This window comes from Thunnus thynnus, chromosome 5 (assembly GCF_963924715.1).
Source record: "Thunnus thynnus chromosome 5, fThuThy2.1, whole genome shotgun sequence".
Taxonomy (NCBI): Eukaryota; Metazoa; Chordata; class Actinopteri; order Scombriformes; family Scombridae; genus Thunnus; species Thunnus thynnus.
The window spans coordinates 34,621,093-34,642,729 of NC_089521.1; the positions used below are offsets into that span (position 1 = coordinate 34,621,093).

General features: G+C 37.5%; 1 protein-coding gene and 1 long non-coding RNA gene across 7 annotated transcripts in view; one reads left to right on the plus strand and one right to left on the minus strand.

Annotated features, from left to right (window-relative positions):
• The window catches only part of LOC137183701 (protein NLRC3-like), a 247,621-nt gene that overhangs the window by 56,067 nt on the left and 169,917 nt on the right, over window positions 1-21,637 (plus strand). For all 6 annotated transcript variants that reach the window (XM_067590943.1, XM_067590946.1, XM_067590944.1 and 3 more), the window contains exons 8-9: window positions 4,380-4,553; window positions 8,082-8,258. In XM_067590943.1, the coding sequence (XP_067447044.1) occupies window positions 4,380-4,553; window positions 8,082-8,258 (351 nt within the window). The remainder of the gene's footprint in view (window positions 1-4,379; window positions 4,554-8,081; window positions 8,259-21,637) is intronic.
• LOC137183705 (uncharacterized) lies at window positions 10,026-10,454 on the minus strand. Its single transcript, XR_010928524.1, has 2 exons — window positions 10,338-10,454; window positions 10,026-10,298 (listed from the first exon to the last, which is right to left on the minus strand). It is a non-coding gene; the product is annotated as an uncharacterized lncRNA (long non-coding RNA).

Below are 21,637 nucleotides of genomic sequence, written 5' to 3' on the forward strand. Positions count from 1 at the left end.
AATGTCTGACGGATGGAAACAGACTCTCAAAAGACGGTTCCATCAAGAGTCTTTTCACACTCGCAACCCTTTTATTTAAAAGCTCAGCATTTATAATTTAAGAAATAAAAGTGTGCCAGCGTTATTTTGAAGTTATTTATTTATTCATTCACTCATTTTGTTCAAGCTGTGAAGACAAAAAGAAAATTAAATAAAGTCCAAACCATGAGCTTCTGCTGTGTTTAAATGTATACAGTATTAACTGCTTATAGTGATCGCAGTTACAGTGATCAGCTGTTTATATGGATCAAAAAGCTCTGAGACAGAATCATTCATATACAACATTTATGCTGTTTAAATAAGTCACCTATAGAAATCAAGTAGTCCACCTACAGTGATCATTTTGTGTCTCTTCATACATGACAACATGTGGAAAAACATTTTAAACCACGTAAATCTATTTTTGTACTTTACTCCCATGATAAGCGGCTGCTGCTGCGTGAACACTGACATCATGACAGAGACAGAAAGTCATTTTCTCTCAATGACAAACGTCGTCTCCTCAAACCTTATGACAATAAAGGGGGGGGTGGGGGGATTTAAGTAAATTTCACCACTATCTTCGTCTATAATAAGGAACCTGCTGCTTCAAAAATGTGCACACTGTGTTTGAAACAGCTGTACTTTATTTTGAAACAGTCATTAAAATCCAGTAACTTTATATTCATGTAGGCTAATAAATATACAAATGTCAATGAGATGGTATTCTACATGACAAATGTTACACCCATCCCATGTAGCTATTTAGTTAGCAACTGTAACTCTAACAAGTGTTGTAGTACTATGGGCGGGGCCCTGGGTACGTTTACCTGTGGCTGGCTGTGCTAACCTGGCTGACATAAATGAAATGACCAGCTTTTAAACTTTTTAACAAGACTATGAACTAGAAATATATGGCGGTGCCTCCACAGCAGGAATGTATAGTAGGAATCACCGATTTTAAATCCCACTAAGAATTATGTTTTTAAGTACTATTCCCAACTCACACCTTAATGAAATGTAAATACAACACACACACAATACTTTAAATGCAAATAATGAATTTAGTTATTGAAAACAAATATTTAAACCAATTAATAAAAATAAACAGGTATAAAAATTAAATGCATTTCCCTTTTTCTTTCAAACCTTTCTCAGAAGTTGTGACCTTTTTCTATCTTATCAATTTTGAAGCTCCTAACTAATACACTCACACGCACACACTCACTCTGCAACCAAAATAAAATAGTGTCCTTAAACCAAAACAAAAGGTTGCAGGCCTGAGTCGTTGCTCGGGAGCGTAGTGACCTAAAACAAATGGCCGCTTCACTTGCAAATGCAAGCTGTCAAATAAAATAGCACATGCACTGATTAATTGTTACTCACAAATCCCTGAGTTGAAACATGGGTGAAGGATGAGGAACAAGGCGATGCATGATGACGGGAATGATTTGAACTGAGTTAGGTTACAGGCTGGCGGGCGACAACAGTCCAGACGAAGTGATAGCTGAGCGGGAGACATCTACTCTTCCAGAGAGTCAAAGGAGTGTTTCCAGAGGGGTGAACTACGAAGCAAGTTCAACATATCCAGGCTTTCTTTATGTGAGCTGGCTGTACAAACCCTAAACTCACGATCAGAGATAAGTGGTATCACGACGGTGGTTATGAACTTTCTTTGTTAACTCAGGCTTTCTGCTTCAGGCTCTGTGCGGGTCCCCATGAAAGGGGGCGTTTGGCGCGTCATTTGACTTTTTCTGCACAAAATAGACCGATCACGTGTCGCCTACTTCAGTCAGGAGGGACAGGTCATTATAAGGGAGAGCAATGAAGAATATAAATACATTATCACAGCAAAAAGCAACTCTGTTTCTGAACATAAGGCAAGAGAGGAATGCTGGCAGAAAATTGCTGATCGTGTAAATTTGTTAATTAAAAAATGAGGTAGTTGGTGAAATGACGGCACTTTTTATCGCTGATTTAAGCCGAAACTCGGAACATAACCTGCTCCGGACCAGGTTAGGTTTGCAGCATCAGTTACCATGGTGATCTAGCCAGGTTAAAAGAGAGCCACATTTGTGACATTGAAAACCCTGGCTTTAGGCTCAACATACCTCACTAACCCACTAATCTTGCTTCGTAGTACACCTCTCTGGTCCTCAGTCTTCTGCAGGTTGCTATTATGTCCGTTAACCGTCAGTAAACTCTGCATACACCAAAGTAATGAACATAAACAGTCTTCAACAGCGTATACAAACTTCACACAGCTCCTGTTTGTCGTCTGACTAGCTCATGGCTTTACTGTACGGGGTCTCCTCTGCCTCCCACCCCTCCACCTTTCCAATTGGCTGACAGGTCGGTCACAACCAGTGCAATTAACAAAATGTTAAGATTGACAACTTTAGGCCCTCTAGGGTTAGGTTGTGAGATAAACACGCTATTCTTATGTGTACAGCAAACAAACTACTTGAACTGCATGAACTTCACCCACACAATGACAAAGATTCATTCATCTGCCTATAACGTGTTTTTAATTCCCTAAGAACTGTATTTATCATTCAACTTAAGTGGTTTTTAATAGAATACTTTTTAAACATTTTTAAATTATTTATTCATCTATTTATTTACATATTTATTTTTCTAAAATGAAACATTGAAGATCATTATGAGTGGCTTCTACTGTACTTATATCCTTCTCCAGTTTCCAGTTAATTTTTAACTTTCAGTGATCCTTGTAAATGGATCTTGGGAAAGAGAAAATGTGTCAAATAGTATGGTAATGTTGGTAAGTTGGTTCTCTTAAGTTGCTGACACCATAATTTTAATTATACATCTGATATTATCCAGTCTAGTGATAATATAACCACAGTCACTGATCTGAATGCTCATTTATTAACAAATAAAGATAAAACCATGAGCGGGGACAAGCGCTGCTCTTCACTTTCACCATGCAGGCTCATCAAGCTGAATGCAGGGATTGAACCATCAACCTTCTAGTAACAAGTTCACTCCTCTAACCTTTAGGCCATCACTACCTGCCTACAGGTATGCATTTAATCTGTCATCAGTTTTGTGCCAAGTCATCTCCTTCACCTTGTTAATTGTAGCAATATTTCTCTTTTTGGTGAAAACTCCTTTATATTATTTATATAGTTTCATCAGCAGGTTTGTTCTGTTGCTGAGAAGAACACCGCTCTAGTTTTCTCTTTTTTTTGCAACATAGTATCGTCTTTTCGACAATCGACTATTCTGGGCTGCTTATGTACTCTGTGCGCGCACACACTTCAAGCTTATTCCAGTCTGGATAGACTTAGTGTTGACTAGATACAGCTAAGCTGCGTTAGTGGAACGACTTGAGCCTCAAGTGAAAGTTGACGTTAATTCTAGCCAGACTTATTCAAGTAAGTGCGGCTTTCTTTAGCTGCCTAAATATATTTTAGAAAAAGTTGCTGCCAGTAGAAATGTGTATTCAGTGTCTGAGCAGTTACAAACTGTTTTATGGATCTGTTCACAATATAACATGCAGATGTTTGTCAAACAGTTTATTTCAGGAGAAACATGCAGAGATATTTCACGTTGTCTTTTGTCATGTTGGAGGACATCACTACATCACTGTGCTGGCAGTAGTAACTGTACGCCATTATTCATTTTTTAGACAGTACATCACATTTAAAGTCCAGCACATCAAAAGACACTGAAGAGCTGTTAACACCTGTAGACTGACAGCTGACGTCACTTCAGATGACGCGTGAAAGGAAAGGACGTCCAAAAACACTTTTCCTTGATTCTTCTTCCCTCACATCTTTTCCTGCATCTCTCCCTTGTATCTTAGGTGGGAGGGACTAAGACACAAGGATACGACTCAAGTGAGCAAAGCAAGGAGACATTTAAGACAAATAAGAAGCAATCACTGTGGACTTTATAGAAGCATAAATGCAACTCCATTTTCTTTGCCTTTGTCTGGAAGATGAAACCAAAACAGAGAATCCCATTAAAAAGTCTGCAGTACAGCAGCAGAGAGAGTGAGGAGAGTTACTGAATAACTCAACTTTGATTTGAAGGCTAAATCACAACATGACACATTTACATTACTTTCATTTTCAGACGCTTTTGTCCAAAGTGACATACATTTTTTTACATACACGTACAATTTTGGATTGAGTGTGTTGCTCAAAGACACTTGGACATGTGGACAAAAGGAGCTCAAGTTTCAAACCACCAACCTTGTGATTAATGGCCGACCAGCTCTGCCAACAGAGATAACTGAGCTATTCATCACATCTTAGTTTGTTTAGTGATCAAAATGCCTAGAATCTATATTTATTATTAAAGTGTATATTGTATGTATGTTATCTGCATCACAGACTTGCTGATTGTGGACTCTCAGAGACTCACTGTGAAGTTGTGACTTCAGCTCTGAAGTCCAACCCCTCCCACCTCAGAGAGCTGGAACTGGGCCGGAATAGTCTGTCTGTCTCAGCAGTGAAGCATCTGTCTGCTGGACTGGAGAGTCCAAACTGTAGACTGGAGACTCTGAGGTCAGTTCACTGACTGTGTTTTCCTCTTGTTCGTCTTATATTTACCCAATTTCAATCCATAACGGTTTTAGACTTAAAAGTTTTAAATTAAATTTTAAAATTAGTTGGAGTCATAACACATTCACAAATTACAAGTTTTCAAAGTTTGTCGGTCCAAATGCCTGAACTACGGTGGCCCTGAAGTGCAAATCACAACAACAAATCACAAAACACAACAAATAACAAAACACAACAACAAATAACAATACACAACAAATAAGAAAACACAACAACAAATAACAATACACAACAGCAAATAACAAAACACGACAACAAATAACAAAACACAACAATTAACAAAACACAACAACAAATAACAATACACAACAAATGACAAAACACAACAACAAATAACAAAATACAACAACAAATAACAAAATACAACAAATAACAAAATACAACAAATAACAAAACACAACAAATAACAAAATACAACAAATAACAAAACACAACAAATAACAAAACACAACAACAAACGAAAAAAACATGACAACATAAGACAAAACACGACAACAAATAACAAAACACAACAACAAATAACAAAACACAACAGCAGAAGTAGAAAACACAACAACACTAACTTCTAACGGAAAAGGTAGGTACCTTCTATCGAGAAAGCTTGTTGCTGATTGGACGCTCTCCCATTGACCAGGATCATTGCTGATTGTACGTTTCCGTTGGGGTCCATGTAGTCTCCGCCCAGAGCTGTGTTCAACTTGATTCATAACAAGATAAACAATCAATGTATCACTTTGTTTTTCTGTTTTTCGTGTGAATTAAAAACAAAACAAAACATGCTTTTCCCATTTTAGTCTGCAAATTGGCAATTGGAATACAAAAGAAACTCAATCCAGAAAACAACTTCTTTTTTGCTGTAGCATACAAAAAAGTATATATATGTATAGATAGATAGATAGATAGATAGATAGATAGATAGACGGTGTGATTTGGAGGGAGAATTCCTGTTTGTTTTTTTATCGCCCTCATATGAGGTTATGCTGCTTCACCCATAGACCATATCTAAAATAAAAATAAAACATTTTTTATATAAAAATCCAAGTAAAGCACTGCAACATGAGAACACTCTATAGTGCAAACAACCACAGAATCAGAAATGGACTTTCGCTGTCAGCACTCGCGCTCCCATGGCAGTCAAGATGACCGCGTCTAGGCTATGTGTTGATGCAGTAAATGGACCAGAGGTTGCCTCTGTGCAAGAGCGCAGTGCCATTACACACAGCTGTTCACTTTCTTTACCTTCATTAATTCGCCTGAAAATGACACCAGGCTGCTACAAAATAAGCACACACACCTCTACACACAGCAGACTGGTCGGTTATACCTCAATATTCTGCTTTTTATGAAGGAGCGTCCGTTTACCTGGGCTCATCAGCCTCTTTTCCAACTTTCTTTTTACCAAAAGTAGCGTCTCATTTTACTCTTGAAACACATTGAAATGCAAACACTGTTGTGTAACATTAATTACTAAACTATGCAATAGTTTAGTAATTAATTTTACATTAGTGTACGAGGTGAGATACATTAAAATCATTGCTGAAATAGCGATTCGATATGATCATATCAATGGCTTCACCAAATTAATTAATTATTTTTTTTACTAGGCCAACTCACTGATGAAAATAAGTTCTCCATCTGTCTTCTCTTCAGATTTTTGATGTGTGTTCATGTTGTAACACTTTGAACCATCCAGACATTTCCTAAAGAAAAGCCTTCTTTTTGTTTAGCTGTCGTTATCACGTTTACTACGATTGCTCAACTGTTTCACATCTATGTGACTGGCTGAGAGAGCATTAATCATCGCACCCACTGATCTATATTCACTGTCATCCATCCCTTTTGAATGTTGCACTGCTGCACGTACATAGCAGGTGCACACGGAGATGTGCACACAGTCTGTGAGCTTCAGACCCACTACGCTGTTCTTGTCATTGCACTTATTCAGTTAAATTAGGGCCCAAATGTATTTAGCACGTCTGTCCGAGTGGCGGTACTGTGGATTATTCGAATGAATGAATAAAAACTTTTTGGAAAGATCTCCCACTGATTTTTTTTCTCAAATTAGTCAAAACAATTTTAGTCTGCGGATTTGCAGACTAAAACAGGAAAAGCATGTGGATTTTGTGTGGGTTTTTCTTTAATTCACACAAAAAACAGAAAAACGAAAGTAATACATTGATTGTTTATCCTCTTATGAATCAATCCTTCCTGTTAAAAAGATGGGCAGTGCGTCCGTCCAATCAGCAATGATCCTTGTCAATGGGAGAGCGTCCAATCAGCAACAAGCTTTGTCGATAGCAGGTACCTACCTTTTCCGTTAGAAGTTAGTGTTGTTGTGTTTTCTACTTCTGCTGTTGTGTTTTGTTATTTGTTGTTGTGTTTTGTTATTTGTTGTCGTGTTTTGTCTTATGTTGTCATGTTTTCTCGTTTGTTGTTGTGTTTTGTTATTTGTTGTATTTTGTTATTTGTTGTGTTTTGTTATTTGTTGTATTTTGTTATTTGTTGTATTTTGTTATTTGTTGTTGTGTTTTGTCATTTGTTGTGTATTGTTATTTGTTGTTGTGTTTTGTTATTTGTTGTGTTTTGTTATTTGTTGTCGTTTTTTTTATTTGTTGTTGTGTATTGTTATTTGTTGTGTTTTGTGATTTGTTGTCGTGTTTTGTTATTTGTTGTCGTGTTTTGTCTTATGTTGTCATGTTTTCTCGTTTGTTGTTGTGTTTTGTTATTTGTTGTATTTTGTTATTTGTTGTTGTGTTTTGTTATTTGTTGTGTTTTGTGATTTATTGTTGTGTTTTGTTATTTGTTGTTGTGTTTTTTGATGTGCTGTTGTGTTTTCCTATTTGTCGTTGTGATCTGCACTTCAGGGCCACCGTACTGAACAGCTGGTTTCACTTTGAACTTAGTCACTAATTAAAAAAAGACAAACATCTGTAAGAAAACTGTTGACACACTCACTTTAAACTCATACAGTCCAACAGACACAAAGAGAGCAAATCATATTTCCAAATGCAGTTTGTATCTGTAGTCGTGTCTGAGCTGCCACCAACAACAGGTGACGCTTCAACATGTGCATGATGCTTCCTGTAAGGAAATGATGTCACTTTGTGTAGCTGCACCAGCAGTAAACAGGAGCATAAATATGGCCCTGCAGGTATATTTGTAAAGGATGGTTCTAGGTTACATCTAGGATTAGGAGAACATGTTTCTCACTGTGCTCAGTGCACATCTGATCAATTTATTGATCAGTGTTGACATGAATATGTGTCTGAATGTTGTGGTGACATTTGGATAATGTCTGTAGAAGGCTGACATGATGATGATCTATAATAACACAATGACAACGTCACTCTGCTCATTTTAGTGAAAAGCTCATTGATGAGGACATAATACTGTTGAACTGCACATTTAAAACCTGAACACACCTGATGGATTATGATGGATTTTTATCTACGTCATTTATTCTTTATTCAGAGTGAGGAGCTGCGATTTGTCAGAGATCAGCTGTGCTTCTCTGGTCTCAGCTCTGAAGTCCAACCCCTCCCATCTGAGAGAGCTGGATCTGGGAGGAAACAAAAACATGCAGGGTTCAGGATTGAATCTGCTGTGTGATTTTCTGGAGAGTCCACACTGTAGACTGGAGACTCTGATGTAAGTTCACTGACTGTCTGTTACTATTGTTGATCTTAATGTTTAACAACTGAACCTAATTCATGTACATACATAACTTACATCTATGAAGTTATTTTTTTCCCACATTTTCATTTTTTCCTGTACAAAGTTTAGTCTGTAGTTATAAAAGATGACGGATTCTTAAAGAAACTGTAGAAAATGTCCACTGTTAGTTGTTAAAGTCAATTAATGTTTATAATTTTTGGTAAAGAGTCACATCTGTATACAGAAGATCCTCTCAACTAATATCTGTTTTAAATGGATCAAGTTTACTTGATGAAGGAGAAATATTTCTTTATTATATTCTTTAATGTGTTTTAATGAATAATGTCTGATCATTGATATTTATCCATCAGAACACACACACACACACACACACACACACACACACACACAGGGACACAGAGATCAATGCAGGTGATCTCAGAGTCTTCAGTCCACACTGTAGACTGGAGACTGAAATTGAAACTGAAACTTTTTTTGTCTTTTATATTTGACAGTTTTTAACCTGCATCCTGTTGGGTTCAGGTGTTTGGAGTTTCCATTTTATAAACTTCTACGTTCTATCAATCAATCAATCAATCAATCAAACTTTATTTATATAGCACCTTTCAAATAAATAAAATGCAATTCAAAGTGCTGCACAAGTGACTGACAAAACGTAGGATGTTAAAAATGGATTTAGAGACTAATGAACACCAAAGCAATTGAAAAAGCAAAAAAGGTTCAATAAATAAGACAACAATAAAAAATGCATAGTTAAGATAATAAAATATAAATAATAAAAGATAATACAAGCAATAAAAACAACAAAAAGTTGTCAAATACTACACATTATAAATAGATTAGTAAAATAGTAAAATGTTAAATATTAAATAGAATAAAATAATCGATAATGATCAACAGTAAAATGTTGATAAATAGGATAAAATAAATAATGATGATAAATAAAATAAGTATAAATAATAAAACCATAAAATGATAAAACACTACATAAAAGCCAGACTAAACAGATGGTTTTTAGTTTATGTTTAAAAATATGTATATTTTCAACTCCTCTCAGATCCTCTGAAGGCTGTTCCAGCAGCTTCTAAACCTTCTTCACATCTGAACAGATTATGAAACATTGAATGATTTAAAAAAGGAACTTTGTTCTCTAAAGTGACGTCATTTATTCTTTTTTCAGATTTGGGTGGTGCAATTTGTCAAAGATCAGCTGTGATTCTCTGGCCTCAGCTCTGAAGTCCAACCCCTCATCCCATCTGAGAGAGCTGAATCTGAAAGGAAACTACCTGCAGAGCGAAGACGTGAAGCTGCTGTCTGATCTTCAGGAGAGTCCAGACTGTAGACTGGAGACTCTGAGGTCAGTAGAGAGTTGGAGTCAGTCCGTGCTGGTTGCAGCAGTATTGTATTAAACACAGTTAGTATCAAAGCAAAGATTCAGTAATTCCTGGTGAACCTTCAACCTTCTCAGTGGCTGCTTTCCTCAGTGAAGCTGTGAGAGGAGAATGGTGACAGGCTTCAGGATTGGACAGAAAGACAGCCTGCAAATCACTGGCTCTGATTTCACACAAGCATCATTACGTTTAATAACCATGTGGTCTTTATACAGACCAGAACCTCTGCTGAAGTCCAGGAATCACAGCAGCTGTTTAGCTGAGAGCTCTGACTGATTGTCATGTGATGATTTAACAGCAGGAGAGATCTTCAAATCCCACAGAGACTCTGTAGCTTTCAACTTTTCTAACAGTTGACATGTATCAACAGTAAATCCATCAGTAAACTGATGAGTGAATGTCTCTGTTTCTGCAGTAATGATGTGTTCATGACTCTCAGCACTTTATTTCCTCTGTGTACTTGAGTGAAATCTGCAGAGTAAACAGACTTGATAGCAAAAGTCTGTGCAGGTGTGTGAGCTTGGAGCTCAGTGTGTTCACTCCAACATGTTAACATGAGAGCTGAAAGGCAGCAGGCTACGCTGCACAGCTGTTCCACTTCTGGTCTGAACAGGACTGAAGTCTCTGCTGCTCTTTATACTGGATGTGCTGCATCACTGACTGACAGCTGATGAAGTGAGTCTCACTAAACACTGATTTATGACCTCTGTTCTTCTTCTCTCATCAGATGGAAGTGATCTCTGTCAGAGTGTGAGTGAACATCCAGGACTGTGTGTTGAGAGAGGATCCACTGGATCCTGATGATCCATCTGGACCGGAGTCTGGATCTGGATTTTGTCATCTTCACTTAAGTCTCTTAACTGACTACAAACTGAACAGTTATCTCTGGATTTCGTTGAATCAGCACTTTACAGCTGTGTTATACATGAGCTGTTTGATGCCGAAAAGATTAAAAACAGGTGTTATAAGTCAGACTCTGACCCTGGGCCCATATTTATCAAGCGTCTCAGAATCACACTGAGAGTTAACGAGGACTAAAACTAATTAATGAAGCAGAAGAGAATTTACTGTGACTGTCAGCAGGAGAAGGATTACTCCTGGGAGAGAGTGAGACATCGCTGTTTTACCACAGTCAGAGCAGCAAAGTAGAAATAATGATGACGTGTTGTAGTTTTCTCGCAGCCTCAGCTGGAAATATGAAACAGTGGTAATTTGGTATATTATGTGTATAGGCAGGTAACCAGGCAGGTAACTTACCAAGGTTATGGAACAAAACCATGATGCCAAAACTCATTATAAGATGATATTTACAAAGTGTAAAGAAAGCCTGAGAAATAAATGTAGCCTATATGTTAATGAAGATAACAGGTAATTAGACTCAGCTGTGTGAAATGATCTTGGTTCAGCTACATGGTTTCACAGCCTGTAATAGTGCTGCATCTTGCACATATTGCACAGACACATGTTGCAAACCCTCTCCATGAAGAACATCTTCTCTTCCACTGTCCAATTCCTCTTTCAACTACACCCCAAGTTAACTTGTGTTCTCTACATGAAGGTAAATACAGCGTAACAATAGAAACATATATTGTTCAGGTGCATCCTCCTCTCTCAAATATCAGGCTGTAGCTCTGCTGTTATTTGAAGGAGCCTCAATAAGCCTATAAAATATTTGAGCTGTTGTAATGAAGTTGAGATATCCTTCATTATGCAGCTGACATGATTGTGTGTAAATCAAAGTTTTAGTGGGCTGTAACTGAGGACCCTCGTCATGCTCATTATCTTTACCACGTGCATTAAGCCAGATCAAAGTTTGATTCATGACTTTCATCATTGTCGCTTCTGACAGAATCGTCACTGTTGCACAGCTGCATTTTCCCCGTTACCATAAAGTGTAACATTGTGAGGATGTTCTGTATTTATTTAAATGATGTTCTGTAGAAACATCATGTGTTCTCCTCTGCATCACACACAAAGTCAGTCTCACTAATGATTCTGTTTTAGTCCAAACAATCTTTTAATAAGCTCAGTGTCATCAAGCGTTCCCAAAACATCTCTCCTCTCAGGGAATATCTCTGCCTGAACTCCATCTCCTGCAGCTCCTAAATATTGGCAGAGATAGGAATCATTTACCAAGTTTGGAAAGTTGATAAAAGGCTTTTTCTCCTAAAAGTAGAAGCAGAGATGCGTCACTCTGATCATTTTTGGCCAGGTAGGAGTGATTTCCTGCTCTGAGACGCTTGATAAATACGGGCCCAGATGTGACAGATGTGACAGATTGGATGTCCACAAATTTCATTCAGTTAAATTGTGAAAGAATTTATCATTGGTCCAGAAAACCTGCATGCAGGTCAAATCATATCTTGGTTCTGTGGTGAAAAACTTTGTATTTTTTGATTCCAGTCTAAGTTTTGATGATCATATCAGCAGCTCGTCCAGTCCTGTTTTCACCATTAAAACATATTCAAATAATATCTATAAAACCTGCACAGAACACTGCTGCTGTCAGACTTTGAACTAAAAGCAGGAAAAGAGATCATATTACTCCATTTCTATCATCACTTCACTGGTTACCTGTTTGTTTTAGGATTGATTGTAAAGATTTGATTGATTACTTTTAAAGGCTCTTCATGGCTCCAGATGACATTTCAGAGTTGCTCTGTGTGTAAATATTAAAGGTATCTAGCTTCTATATGCAAACATATGATGTCACAATGAATAGTTTATATCTCATAACAATATTTAACATGTCATTTGCATCAGGCTGTAAGTAAACACTGGTCAGCCAATCAGGTGGCTTTAACAATAACTATATATTTAAACTTGTGAGATCATGTGATCCAGCTGTGTGATCCAGCTCTATCCAATCACATCCTTTACATCTTGTTTTCTACATTAGTGCAGCATCTTGCATGTATTGTACAAGACTGCACACAGTGATAATGATGCAAATGGACTGTGGACACAACTTCATTAAAAACATGAAATGTATCTTCTCCACTGTCCAACTCATCTCCAGCTAAACCTCCTGTTGACTTATGTGTCCTTACAGCTCTTTGAAATATATCTCTGCCATCAGCAGTTTAACACTAATGAATCATTAAATCAATAAAGTCAGGATTTGCATGAATGCAGCTTGTTTTTCTATAGTTGACACTGAGTGGTGGGAAATGAATTAGTGCTGATTATCAGCACAGATAAATATGGGTCCTGGTCTTTGCTGTCAGGGCTCTGGATCAACCTGTTTGAGGAGCTCAGTCTGATAAGTCATCATCTTCCTTTAAATCACTTCTTCAAACTCATTTTATCCACTGATCCACTGATAATTTTTGTTTTATATGCTGTACATCTTAAATGTGAATCTAATGTCTGTTTTACTGGTTTATTTTCTTCCTGTATGTGTGTGTTAGTTTTGTGTAAAATATTGTGTAACGTTGGTTTTGAGAAGTTTTATAGACTTGTGAAGGGAGGGTGGTGGGATGATGGTGGTGGGAAACAAAGACCAAATTCTAATAAACATCTGTGGAAATAAATGAAGTTGCAGTGTTTTTATCTTGTGTCAAGCTTCAGCTTCATGTATAACATCTATTTTTATTGTAGTTATTTTTTCTGTCTTTGTGTATAAATGAACCATATTTGATTGAATCTGTGTTTTTTGTTTTGTTTCTGTGGATCTGTTGTCGAACCACTGGACCACCAGGACGCCATCTGAGTTTTTGGCTACGCTTTATTTTAAAGCTCCATTATTCTTATAATTTCGTATTAATTTGTTGAAAGTTTCCAGGAAAGAATTGTCTGTGTAATTTGGTCTATTTATAGATTTCCATTTCCACCTGAGTTCATATTTATTCATCAGTCATTTATTATTGGAAACTTTATTCTCATATATGTTGAATTGTATGTTTTTCTGCAGGTGAAACATGTTTGCATGTTTGTCTGACCTGCTGTGAACTGACTAAAAGACTTTAGCTTATGCTAGCTTAGCAACTGGAATTCATTCATTGGAAGTGAACCAACTGAACATTGTCTTTATTTGACCTATAAATGAGTGATAAAGTACTTGGTTCTTTCCAGGAAATTTACTAACTTTAGATCTGTCTGTGTTTTCTTTATTCCTTCACTTTATTACTGAAATCAAGTGAAATATACAAACAAGGAAACAGCGCCACCAAGTGACAATACAAGAAAACAGCAATCCATACAGACTGAACACACACAACAAGGAGGAATAAATACATGAAAACAGACATTTTAAAAAATGTGAGGAGAGGAGAGTAAATCTAGTTAGAGATGTCTCTATTCATCATTTTGTCTATCAAATGTCAAAAAATAGAGAAAAATTAAGATTAAGAGTGAAATTGGTTTGCAGTGTTTGTCCAAAACTTCACAAACACATTAAAAGAAACACACACACTAAGAAGAAAAAAACAATCCAAGACATAGTCCACACATGGCACACGTCCTTCATAAAATACACTAAACTACTACACAGCAGCGTCCAGCAGTGCTCCTGGAGTACAAAGATTCAATGTGAGAGAAGACACAATGCAGCCCAGAAATATACACAATACCATACTTTCCACTGTGCAGCACTGACTACAGTACTGCTGTGAGTACCAGGAGTTTTTATGTGCTGCTGTGTGTTATAGAGAGCGATGGCTGATGGGATAAAGGAATTCCTCGCTCTGTTACTGTTGCAGCTGGAGGCCTGAAGATGTGGGCCTGATAGGAGGAGCTGAAGCTCACTGAACAGGGTGTTGTGGGTGAAGCAGCAGGTTTTCAGTCTTTGAGAATGAGATTGGCGGTTCGATTCTTTTTACTGACTCGACATTTTATGAGTCACTTACTAAATAGAGTTGGAGTTGCATCCCGAGTTAGACCTTCAGCTCCGGGCTTGGAGAGCGAATACTGAGCTGAAACAAGCACCAAAGTGGTTGCTTTTCTGAGATTTCATCCTAAAATGTCCTGAAACTATTAGAAAACATGAATCCATCAGAGCAGCGCTGCACTGTGATAGAAATAAAGAGGAAACACTGCAACATGAAGTTAGATGCTAAAAAATGTCTTTCTAAAGCAAAGAGCTCCATTACTAATATGAGAGGCGTCATGTCAACTGTGATGCAGTTTTGTTGTTTCCAACTGAAAAAAGGACTAAGAAGAAGATATTTACCTGTTTTTCTATTTAGGTGTTTGACTATAAAACCTCCTGAAACTCTTTGTGGACAAAAACAACTGAGTGTAAAATCAGACAGCTCAGTGTAGACATGATCAGATTCAGGTGAAAGATGCAGCACAGATCCTCATTATTGATCTACTGAGGGAAAAGTAATCAAAGTAAAAAAATTAAAGTTTTTTTACTTTGATAAAAGTAAAAAATAAAAAATAAAAGTTCTTCTTGAACATCTACACTGGTTCTGTTGTTGAAGATTTTTTAGAGACAATTAGGACTGAAACTAACTTTTATTTTCATTATCTATGAATCTTCGCAGTATTTTCTTGATTCACAGTCTATAAAATGTCAGATAATAGTGAAAATCACGTTATAATCTGCGACAGATGTTTAGTTTTGTCTGACCAACATCCTAAAACCCAAAAATATTCAGTTTATAATGATTTAAAACAGATAAAGAGCAAATCCTCAGAGGCTGGAACCAGCAGATGTCACTAAAACAATTGATCAATCTGCTTCTGTCATGTTGACCTGATCTGATGTTTATCTAAAACTATTGTATCTTTACTGGTTTCTAACCGTCGTCACAGTGACTGAAGACGACACCAGGAGACTAATTGAGCTGCAAGCTGCTAACGAGTCTCTGTTCACCGGGAGGAGGAACACCGCCAAGCCGGCCTGGAGGTAAAGAAGCACAAGATAGAACATCTGCACTGATGTTCACATGTTCAGTCTGTGATCATTAAACCTCTCAGGAGCTTTATAATCAGTTTAATAAGGTTCCTCTTCATGTGTTTAATGAGATGTTTAACACCACAACAGAGCAGCTGCATGGTTATTGTACGTGTGTGTTTATATGATGTCGGTGTTGTTTGGTCTGCAGGGGAATAGTGAAGGAGATGGGTCTGACGGGGAAGATAACACCTGACCAGGTCGCCAAGAAGTGGGACAACCTGAAGACCAAATTCAAGGTGACAAACTTCAGTTTCCAACCGTCAGGGTCGTGTTACACTGAGAAGAAGTTGATCATATGACGTGTTTATATGTGTTTACAGCTTGTTAGCAGCTGCAGTGGAAGGAGTTCAAAGTCTGTCGTTATAGATCAGTGAAGTGTTTTTCCTTGTTCTGTATTCAGTTTTCTTTAAACAATTTCCTGATTGTGACTGAACACAGAAACGCTCCTGGATCATGTGACCATCATATGTTTAAAGTTCCTCCTCTCAGAAACATGTTTGTTCTTCTTTCTTCAGCTGGATGTTTGTTCTCGTCTCTGTTCAGAGTTTGTTTTCATTCATCTGCTGAAGGAGGAAATTTCTCTGAGCTCACTGAAAATCTGATTTTCAGGATGTGACATCACAGCTAGTTTGGAGCCAATCATGGTCCAGTGTTCAACTTACACAGTGTGATGATGAAACTTGAAGCCTCCAGTGCACAAACACTGAGAATGAACATTACAGTAAAGGAGGAGACATCTGGTGTCTAGCAGGAAAACTGTAGAAATAAAATATATTTACATATTCATAGATTCTGGATTTTTAATGAGGCAGAAGGAGGAGATGTAAGTTTTTTAAGGTATTTTATATACATCTTACAATATGTTAGGAGTGGATCTGTAAATTCTGACCATCAGTTCCAATTATTTACACTTTTGTTTCTGAGGAATCAAGTTTTGTCCGTTTTAGTTTCTAAATACGACAATACCCATGATCCTCAGCTGTGTTGCACTCGGTTCACTATCAGTTACAGAAATAGTTTGTTTCGCTCCTCCACACACTTGAGTCCTCACAGTGCAGATCATGATTTGTTGTGTTTGGGACATGATGAGTCTGTTGTTCTGCTTTAATTATAGCAGAATTTATTTGGGCGTCTGAGCTGAACTGAATTTTTCCCATTTTTGTATTTATTTGTATTTAAAAGTCGTCTGGCAGCAGTTTGTACCTCTCATGTGTTTCCATTACAGCACAAAACATCCAATTAAAATCTGAAAATAAACTGTGATGTTCAGGAGATATTTCCAGAATCTTCAGAGACTCTTTGAACCGTCTGGATGAACAAATATTCTGTCTGTTGCTCCATGAAAAAGACTGAAACCTGCTTCTGGATCCAAACAAAGATGGCGGCTGTAAAAAGATGTGAAACAATATTAAAAGGTGTGATCAGTTATATTGGTATTATGTTACTTTTTATTATGTTTTCATACAAAACAACATGTTCATATTTTTCTTGTGTCGTACAGAAAGTGCAGTGTCAGGTTATTTTCAGCTACCTGGGCATGAGACCTTGAAAAGTAAGAACATGTTTTGTATGAAAATATAAAATAATTATTAATAATAGTGACGCAATATATGTAAATATAACTGACAAAAACCTTTCAGTCGTGTTTCACGTCGTACAAATTGAGCAGGAAGAGTCGGCGGTTTTCAGCTTCCATATTTGTTTGGATCAGAAAACAAAGAAAATATTTTTCATGAAGCAACAGACGGAATATTTTTTCATCCAGAAGATTCTGAAACAGCTTCAGAACAGCAGGACGTGTTGGTTAAACGTCTTCTGGGTTTTTAAAGATCAACATGTAATTATATTTCAGGAAATACAGAATGAATATTTGTGTTATTGTGTCATGAATATAACTGCCTACCAGTCAGAGCAGAGTGCTGCATTTACATTTACAAACCAGAATAGAAACTTAAACTTTGACATCAGATCTTCAGACCTTCACCGTCTACAACAAACTTCATAAATCACAGACAGAAACATAAACTGAACACTGCTGCAGAAGCCAGAGGAAAAACCAGAACATTTCAGGTTTTTGTTGAGTCATTTTATGGTAAATTAACTCTTTTAAATATAATATTATAACATGAGACAGATGTCGCGCGTTTTATCTTTACCAGGTAGAGTGACGTTTGAAGCTGTTTGCTGCTGCATTTGTAGTATTTTCTCTGGATAAATGAACCAGAACTTGTAGGACTGAAGCTGCTGATGAAGGAGATAAAAACTTACTCAAGTGTCCCTTACTACAGAAGACTTTTTGTTTTTAAGTGCTTTAAACACAAACTGTGATTGTTCTCCAGTTCAGGCATTTTATAAATGCATTTTGTTTACACATCCTGGTTTCATTTGTTTTTAGCAGAAATCATCTAGTTGAGTGTTAAAGTTCATTCTTGGAAATAGTTTGATGAAATAATCTTAACACAAAGTCCACTTACTAGCTTTTTTCCAGAGCTTTCAGTGGATGAAGTTGTCACCTGTTGTCATGTGACTGAAGTTAAGACTCTAGTAAGTAGATCTTGTGTTAAAATCATTTTGTCAGACAAGTAAATCAGTTTTAATGAGTTCAGGTTGTTTCTGACCTCTGACCTCCACAGATAAGTTCTCTTCCTGTGGGAAACACTGACTTTGTCGTCGGTCCTGAACACAGACTCACGTCTTCTTTCTCTCTCAGACGTCACTGAGCTGTTTGGAAGCACAGAAGCTCCTTTTTAAAGCCTTCAGACCTGAGAGCTGCTCGGAGGCTCAGCTGTACGTTTCTTCTTCCTGTGAACGCAATAAACTGTGTTGTGTGGAGTCAATGTGTCCGAAACATCACGTCTGTCGGTTTGCTACATGCGTGTGAAATGTGTAGTTGATTTACATCACAGATGATTGTCTGCGGTCGGCTCTTAAACCAAAGCTCATCTGTTAGTTTGAAACGTCACATTTTACAGGAAGGACTGATGACATGTTCCTGCTGAAGCCTTCAATAAACGGAGCAGAAAAAGAAAAGATATGCCCACTTTACTAAAAGATACCCCCACTTTACTAAAAGACATGCCCACTTTACTAAAAGACATGCCCACTTTACTAAAAGATACCCCACTTTACTAAAAGATACCCCCGCTTTACTAAAAGATACCCCCACTTTACTAAAAGATACCCCCACTTTACTAAAAGATACCCCCCTTTATTACAAGACATGCCCACTTTACTAAAAGACATGCCCACTTTACTACATGACGCCCCCGAGATGGTGAACAGCAGCACTGGAGGAAGACTTCTGGTTTAACAGGATAATATTAAAAAACTTTTTAGCCCAAGTAAAGAACTAAAGAACATGCAGCAGAGGGCTTTACAGACTGCAGTGTCTGTGGTTGGAGGTCGATAAGGCTCACAGGATGAACTGAGGCCAGACAACAAACAAATGGAAGACAGGGCTGTTTTCAGCAGGAGAGAACTACTGGCAGATGACTTTCAGCAGACAGAGAGGGAGGTATTGTTCATATTTTCTTAAAGAAATGCTCAGGATGAGAGGAGAGAGGACGCTTCACAGTGCTTCTGGAGAACCAGACACATGTCGAGGAATTGGAGGAAGACTCCTGGTTTCCAGTGTGGGAGTTTTTTAATCAATCTTTGAATACAGAACAGAGGTTTATTAGAAAGTTGTTTTTTTTTGAGGGGGGGGGGGGGGGGGGATTAAGAAATATATGTATTTGTGAATCGGTTAACAGTAATTGACTGCTGCCCTGCAGTTGTTCATTCAACACATTCTCTCTCTCTCTCTCTCTCTCTCTCTCTCTCTCTCTCTCTCTCTCTCTCTCACCACACAAACATGTAACTTAAAGTAAAGAAGAAGAAGGGAGGAGCAAACAGGCAGGAAGTAAAAGTGAAAGTATTCAGTCAGACTCCATTTTAAAGTCAACAGAGCAGAAGGAGGAAAACAGTCTGAGGCAGGGTGAGTGTTCATATCAGGGCTGCTAATAATGATTCAAGGTTAATTTATTGTCATTTGCATGCTTACACATGTAAACGAAATTTGTACTCAGGTTCAGCAGCGTACAATGCAATAAGTCTAAAAATAATCTATAATAATTAGTCCTATACTAAGAATAAATAACACAAATAAGCATATCTAATAAATACTGCAGTGCAATAGATAAAAAAAAGCTGCGCAGCATGATAAAAACAGCAGCGTTAGAAAAACAGCAGCATGTTAAGTTAAGATAACATGGCAGCATGACAGATAGCAGAGCAGAGGCTGAACGGTGAAAGTGTGTCCAATGAGGCGTGGAGTTCACGAGTCTAACAGCCTCTGGGTAGAAGCTGCGTTTGAGCCTCGTTGTTCTGGTCTTGATGCTCCGCTGCATGTTGACCAGACAAAACAGGACACTTGAAGACGTCACCATGAACTCTAAGAAACTATAACGGACATTTTTAACTGTTTTATGACATTTTATAGACAAAACAATTAACTGATTAATGTAGAAAATAACTGGCAGATTAATCAATAATGAGTATAATTGTTAGTTGCAGCAGGAATTCAATGTAATTTAATCCTGAACCTTCATGTACAGCTGATTATAGGACATTACTATCAATGTACATTCAGCACAAAGTGTCATCTAGTTATTGCTCTATCTTTAGTCTGTTTATTTTTATATTTTATCCTATTTAGTAAATATATAATTAATCTTTTAGTTGTTTATTTTTTTACCTACCTACCTTGTTTTTATGATACACATCCTGAGGGGATCATGGATGTGTGAAACTAAATTTCACAGCAATCCATCCAATAGTTGTTGAGATATTTCAATAAAGAAGTGAAAAGTCGACCTCATGGTGGCGCTAGAGGAGAAGTCAGAGCATCACCAAAGTCAATAGGATCCATCCTCTGAGGAACATGAATGTCTGAACAACATTTAATAACAATACATCAAATACTTGTTGAGAAATTTCAGTCTGAACCAAAGCATCGGACTAAGCTGCTGCTGGCAGCTAAACATGCAGGAGGGTGTGCTTTATAACACTGAACAGGATGTTATCCACAATATGTTTGGTAAAAGACTGATGCCATCCTGTTAGAAAGTTATCTACCAGGAACATTTACCTGTACATATTTGATTGTGACATTGTGTTAAATTAGCAGATAGTTGAGTCAGATTCAACTTTACCTGCTATCTGAAAGCTGCTGTGAGCTGCTCTGCTAACAGTGAACATAAATGTTATCAGAAACGTCTTCAATAAAATTCTCTGCTCACACTTTGAGCTGTGAGTTAATTTGTAAAGTTCAGAGTAATTTCAGATGCAATTGTTCATTCAACACATTACCGCTCTCTCTCCACACACACACACACACACACACACACACACACACACACAAACACACACACACACACACGTACGTGACTTCCAGTAAAGAAGAAGGAAGGAGTAAACAGGTAGGGAATAAAGGTGAAGGTATTCAGTCAGACTCCATTTTAAAGTCAACCGAGCAGAAGGAGGAAAACAGTCTGAGGCAGGGTGGGTGTTAATATCAGAGCTGCTAATAATGATTACTGTCATTATTGATCAATCTGCTGATTATTTTACTGATTAATTGTTTAGTTGATTAAACTGTGTCAGAAAAATACCAAATCACAGTGTTGACGTCTTCAAACGTTGTTTCCTTTGTTCTTTTCCTGGTTTCTGCGTCCTCACAGTGATGTAACGTGACACACTGCTGCAGTTAAAATAGAGAGAAGTCACAGTTAAGAACCACACAGATGTTTATCTGAAGTCTGTTTGTTGGATTTAAAGCAGAGTCAAAGTTTATCTTTGTGATGGCTGGAAAACACACATGGTTGTAGTTAAAGTCATGTAAACTAATAAGAAGCTACTAAGTTGAGAGGAAGGACTGGGTTTATTATACTGTGTATGTGTGTGTGTCTCCAGTGTTACTGGTTTACCTCTCAGACTCCAGAAGATGAAGGATTTGGAGGAAGAGGAGGACGGAGCAGAGTCTCTGATATCCAGCTGTCTGTCTATGAAGAGTGACT